The sequence below is a fragment of the Teleopsis dalmanni genome, chromosome 2 (genome assembly GCF_002237135.1).
Source record: "Teleopsis dalmanni isolate 2A chromosome 2, ASM223713v2, whole genome shotgun sequence".
Classification (NCBI taxonomy): domain Eukaryota; kingdom Metazoa; phylum Arthropoda; class Insecta; order Diptera; family Diopsidae; genus Teleopsis; species Teleopsis dalmanni.
Genome location: NC_051847.1, coordinates 238,097,266 through 238,104,241, shown reverse-complemented (window position 1 = coordinate 238,104,241; position 6,976 = coordinate 238,097,266). Strand labels below are relative to the sequence as shown.

Genomic DNA, 6,976 nt, shown 5'->3' with positions numbered 1-6,976 from the left:
ATTCAGGACTCAGATTTAAGACTCAGAGAAAGGAAATAGTTTATTACATTAATATAAGAGGCGTGGCTATGAAAATGTAAGAAATAGAATTAAAATATTATTTTTAAATAAATTTATTCAAAATCATATATAATAATAAAATTGTTTTATATATAATATAAAAAAAATGTTGGACATTTAAATATAAAACTTCAGAACCCAAGCGGAAAGGACAATTCTACGAATGAAGAAAGGAAATATAACGGATAGCTGGCTCAATAGAAAGAAGTTCGAAAATCTTGCTAAGCAGCGTCCGGAACTTTCATAGGAGGCTGCTTCTGCCATAGGAACAGAACTGAGAACTGAACTAAGTAACAAAAGAAGTTGGGAGGGCATCAATCAAACGAATAACGAATAGCACAATCGCATGCTTCACTGACGGCTCGGTTACGGAGGAAGGTCGGACAAAGCAAGAAGCACTGGGAAGCGCTGGGGAAAAATACTAGCATCTTCCAAGCGGAAATTTACGCAATTTTAAAATGCGTCCTTATCAATATTGAACAGAATTACCAGGGTAAAAATATTGTAATACTGACAGGATTACTAAAAGGATTACTAGGATAATATACCATGATTAAAACAATCTAAATCACTTATTGGTACCTATAACAACATGAGATACTAGGATTGTATGAACCCATCAAAAGAAAAACTTACAATCATCACAGGAATCCTAACATGGCATTGTAGACTAAAATACCACCTTACAAAACTGGGTATACTTACGGATGCAAATTGTAGATTCTGTGAAGAGAATGAGGAGTCGGCCGCACATGTGCTATTAGAATGCCCTGCGCTAATGCACATAAGAGGCAGAGGCAAGAGGCAATAAAACTCTGTAAAGTAGGTTCTATACTACTTTTTATAGACGCAACAGGTCTTAAAGACCTACTCTAAGCCCAGTGCCACATCCCCTAATAATAATAGTAATAATTAAAATATGCAACGTGGTAGTCTGATAAGATTTTACATTATATATATTACAAGTACCAAAGGTTGATTTGAAACAGAACGATTTAAATTATTTGAACTTTAGTCCCGTCAACTTGTTGTAGTTATTTTACTAACAAATTTATTTACTGTATTAATTTTTTACTATTCTAAATCTATTACATCAACTGTAAATTATATCCGTTCAGATACAAAGTATTTATAACAATATTTTTTTCAATACTTAGTAAAACACTTAAAATAATTGCCAAAGCGATTTTTAAAATAATCTAAAAAAAGTGACTTGTTTATTATCTTCTCAATCATATTGAAATGGTGTCTCTGAGTTTCGGATATAATCAGAAGTCCCACGGTATTTAGGTAGTGGGTGGAGAGTGATATAAATTGATTTATTGGCAAAATGGTTTGGAGGAACCTATGCAGTGTGAGATGATGCGTTGTTGTGTACCAAGATATGTTGCTCACAATATCATAATGCGAAATTAATCACTAATAGTTTAACTTGGTAAAAGGAATTCAATAAACATCACACCACGATATTTTAAGAAAACTGCTCTTGATTGCTCTCAATCACAACAATGGCGTCTTTGAAGCAGATTATCGGGTGCGTGTTTTATATTTCTAAATATTATATTTAAAAAATCTTGCTTATATTGTAAATGATAACTGATCATTTATTATCATGGTACGATATGCATGCGGAACAATGTCGCTTTCCTCATATGACAGAACAAAAAATTAACACGATATAATCATTGATATGGATTGACAGATAAAAGTACATCATTTATGCCTAGTGAAGATACGGGATTTATGTTTAGTGAAGATATGGGATTTGGTATAATTTACTAAACTTTACGGCATATGACATTAATGGGACGTTATTTTACTCTCATGAGCTCATTATAATAATTAAAGCAATGGTGAAAAACCATCGTAATGCTTTATAGTGTAGTTTTAGTAAAGTTTAATACAGAATATAATTTCTGTAAAATTTTTAGTCTTATGTACATCTCCACTGGAGGTAGATTCTGAAGGCTTTTCATTTGCAGAGAATAAAGTTTTTCTTGAATTATGGTTTTTTCCATTTTTTAGATTTAGTTACTCTGCTAAGGTATCAGTAATTTAATTTGAAAAAAAAGTAAAAACGTCTATGACGAATTCTTATACCATGAGAATATTAAATAAAATTGAATAATGTCAGATACTCAGAGCTTGTTCAAGCCTAATTTCCTATTACCTATTACCTATTTAACTCATTCACGCATAGATGTTTCAACTTGGATTGAGAGAGTGACTTACTCGCTAGTCTAATATAGATTTCTCTTAACATGACTGGCTAAGATATACTGGTATCTGTTAAAGATGTGCTGTTTACTTTTAACGAAGCCGCAGAAATACTTTCTATAGCTTGTTAGTTTACTAACACTAAAATTCAGTACTGCTAAAGACTGATAGGAATTCAGTTATTTTAAACAGATGTGTATAGGATTATAATCGTTTTTATTGTGAAAGTTATCCACATTGTATCACATCTACCACCTGAATTAGGGTGACTGAAAATGCTTTAATCGATTTGAGTAGACGTACATTTGAATATGTAACAATCCTTAACATTCTGAAGGATTGTCTTCATAAAAACTTATTTGTTGTTTAAAACTTTTTTCTCACATTTTGTCATTGCTTCGAACTAAATTCTTTAAAATAAATAACAAATAAAAAAGAAATACGTTGTATAAGTCATCTATCATTTCCATGTTATTATTTTAAAATTTATTTATTATATTCATCATTTATGTAATACATAAGGATTTAATTCAGGTTTTTTTCGGTTCGCTGTGATGACTACTATGTTTTGTTTTTGTCGAAACTTGCAGACCTAACTGCATTATTGGAAGCAGTATTCATTCAAAAAGTACTAAACATATTATTACTTTTTTATTATTTCTTTGGTTTTTTTCTATTATTCTTTGCGAGATTTGCGACTAATTGGTGCATACTTAAACCAGTGTCCACAAGGTTTAGAGATTTGTGAAAATACCACTGTGAGATATACTTTTCTTGCTACTATCTCAAGCTATGTTAATTATCGCAATTTTAATGTTTTTGGTAAACTCAAACATCTGGAGTATTAATTATGGGTAAACAGTTGGAAAAAAAGTTTACAGAACTATAAACATTACTAATGAAAATTTGACTCTGGCTGGTCAGCAGTCGAGTTTGAACTTCGTTAAATAAATCAATACTGATTAAAAAAATATTTTGAAACTTGAATTTAAACTATATATTCCTTCAAACATGATACTTATATAAAACTAGGGTTTGTGGTATAAGTATATTATATATACTTCATATATTTACTAGCAGCTGTTTAAAATTAATCAAATTTTGTTCAATACATTTTTATTGCTACAATTACTTCTGTCCTAAAAGTAAATCAAGTACAATATTAAAAGACTTAAATGATGCATGTGGTGCTCGATATTATGGATTTTTGAAGATATAGATATATTGTTATAAATTACACTTTACATAAACCGCAAGTGTCTGAGTTTTTTAATTTTATGTATCTCTGTGCAGATAAAAGTAATCAATCATTAACAATTTCTCAGACAAAATAAGACATATTTAGGAACACTGGGGGTACACAAAGCTTAAACTGAAACAAACAAAAATCTTGGAAAAAATTAAAAATTTAATTTGAAATAAAAGATTTTCTTCCTCTGATTGTATTTAAGATATGATAAAATATAGAATGTTTTACAGACAAGTTAATTTGTTTGAACAGAAAAGCTAAAAAACACAATTTGAAGAGCGGGAGCAGACATAAAAGCTCACAGAAATTTGTAAATTTTTTACGAATATCGCTACGAATATTATCGATGGGAGTTAATACGCAATGCCGATAGTTTAGATATCAGCGACGCTTTAGATGTCATATATGATGATTACTATCCAGGATGATCATATATGGAACAAATGTTCGGCTTCACTAAGGACTGTAAAATAATGGATAAAATATTGGACACTACTGTGCATATTATTGTATATAACATATGTATTGCAATAATTGTATAATTTTGTATAATAATAGAATGTGTATGGCAAACATAAAAGAAAATTTTGGTCAACTTATAGATATAACAGCAGTTCTTGATATATATATCAAATTCATTTTGATTACTAAATTGTAATTAACAAAACACTTTTTTTGTTAATAATTGCAGCCATAAAAAACACAAAAATTTGCAACATTTCTACCAAATAATGGGCCAATTAGGAAATGGGATGCCAAAATGTTTTATAATGCATGGTATAAGTTCATCTCTATGAACTCGCCAAAGATTATATGTGAAGAAGGACAAGTCACGAATAAGCTTCTTTTCATATAACTAAAGTTGATGGCGGGATCACACATTCGTATGTTATTGAATGAGTAATATTAGAATCAAATCGAAAAAACTGAGAAATATTACATTTAGCAAGAAATAAAGAAATTTGGAAAACAATTTTAGTTTTTAAAATGCATCAATTTTTTTTGTAGAGAATTTAAAATGTTACCGTCATAAGCAGCATGGCATCACGGTTCGGCACGTTTTATTTAGTAAGTATATTAACGTCTAAGGATTTGTAGCAAGATATAGAAAACAGTTGCCAATAAATCGATTCCTTGAACTTAAAAAGCGCTTAAACAAACTAACAAAATAACTTAAATACCTGCTACTTAATGAGAAAAATGGAAACCTACAAAAACGCATAATGAAACTGACAGCTGACAAATCCACAAACTAGTCGTTATGGAAAGCAACTAAAAATATTAACAACTCTATTATGCATCAACTACCTCTGAGGAAATGGAGCTTAGACCAAGGAAATGGTTCTACCAACTCCGAAAAAGCTGAACTTTTTTCCCCCTGTTTCGAAGCTACGTTTAGTAACCCAAAACAGCAAAATAGCGACGTAGCACAGAGCAGCTCTACTCGAAATATTGAAATAAAGAAAGTTTTTATAACAGAGATTAAAAATACTATAAAATATAAGATCAAATTAAAAAAATCACCGGGATATGATGATATTACGGGAAAGATTCTGACTGAGCTGCCTCAACAAGTACTTTTATATCTGAGAAATGTGTTTAATTGCGCTCTTTACTTAATGTATTTTCCAAAAGTATGGACGTATCAGGAGTAATAACTATAGCCAAACCAAATAAAGACACAACTCTCACAAGGTCATATATACCGATTAGTCTACTACCAGTTATGCCAAAATTGTTTGAAAAACTACTTTTAAAAAGACTAGAACCGATTCTCCACAAAGATAAATTTATTCCTGACCTTATTATTTCTTATTAATTATAGTCGAAAAAAATAATCGACTATACAACAAGTCCACAGAGTTGTAAATAAAATAACAAGTGATATTGACACAAAACAATTTTCCTCGGCGGAATATCTAGACGTTGCAAAGGCTTTTGACAGCGTTTGGCATGTCTTCTAACCAAATTATCCCAGCTACTTCCAACAAACTCTTACCTCATAATAAAGAGCTATCTACAAAATAGATACTTTTATGTACAAAGACTCAATCTCCGAACTTAAACAAATGAAGCTAGTGTGCCTCAAGGAAGCGTACTAGGTCCATTACTCTACCTGCTGTACACTACTGATATCCCGATACCTTCTGATCCTCAAAGTTTGATAGCAACTTTTGCAGACGATACAGCACTAATTACAGCTGATATAAACTTTAACAAATCCACAGACAAATTGCAGAATTACTTAAACGCAACGCTGGAATGGTTCGACAAATGGGGAAGTTAAGTAAATACAACTAAAATAATATCTACACGAATAAAAAATACCTAAAACGTATAAAAATTAACAATGATGAAGTCTTCACACACACAAAGGCAAATTACCTTGGTATTACTATAGATAGCAGATTAACTTGAAGAGACCATAACAAAGCCAAAAGTAATGAAACTAAGCGTCGCTTTAGACAATTGTACTGGCAACTCTGCTCAAAATCAAAACTAACAGTGGAAAACAAACTTCTAAAATATAAAACGATAATCGCTCCAATTTGGAAATATGGAGCCGAAATACTTAGGACTATCATTAACGCTGACTGGTACATCTCAAACTACGACATTGATCGTCACTTAAAAATACTCTTCGTTGCAGACGTTATCCGAAAAAATAGTAAAAATCACACAGATAGATTACTTTTCCATCCTAACCCTATGAGGCAGCTACCAAATGACGAAGCCACATGTAGTAGACGATTGAAACGCTTATATCCATCAGAACTAGCAATATAATAATTTATAACTATTTAATATGTTCATAGTACTATCCTAATCTATTAATTGACTCATAAACTTCTACTAAAACTTATATTTATCTTATACTATTTAACTAAAACAAGTTTTTATTATTTATTGTTAATAGATTATACATGTAATTCTAAATATTGATTTGAATTATTATTTTAATTTCCACTATGTAAAAATATATACTAGATGCCAAATCTTGGCAGTTCTATAAATAAAGGGAAGATTTGAAAAAAAAAAATATATATATGTGGGTCTTGTCCGCAAAAGTTTTGAACATCATCTTTATTCAATCTCCATTGTTTCTGCAGATAAAAATTTTTCTTATTTAGTTAAAATATGATTCCAAGAAATTTATTCATAAAATTTTTTTTGATTGCTGATATCATTTTTTTAACACACCGGCGTATGATTAGTTTGTAATTTTATTTAAAATTTCTAGCTTTCCATCTTATGCGGTTTATCTGCCAGGCGCAAGGACTCAAAAATTTCAATGAAATTTCATTGATATTAATTTAACTTACATTTGTCATCCATATGTTCATACCATCACTGTTCAGTACACTTAAATTGTTTGCCTTTGTAATAATAATAATCGAAGTTAATGTATTTTTGATAAATCTAAGTATTCGTTATTTGTGCTGCTTCAAA

General features: G+C 30.3%; 1 protein-coding gene across 1 annotated transcript in view; it reads left to right on the top strand.

The window, feature by feature from the left end:
- The first annotated feature begins 825 nt into the window (after positions 1-825).
- The window catches only part of LOC119677069 (leucine-rich repeat-containing protein 15-like), a 9,506-nt gene continuing 3,355 nt past the window's right edge, over positions 826-6,976 (top strand). The window contains exon 1 of the mRNA XM_038088337.1: positions 826-882. Within this exon, the coding sequence (XP_037944265.1) occupies positions 826-882 (57 nt within the window). The remainder of the gene's footprint in view (positions 883-6,976) is intronic.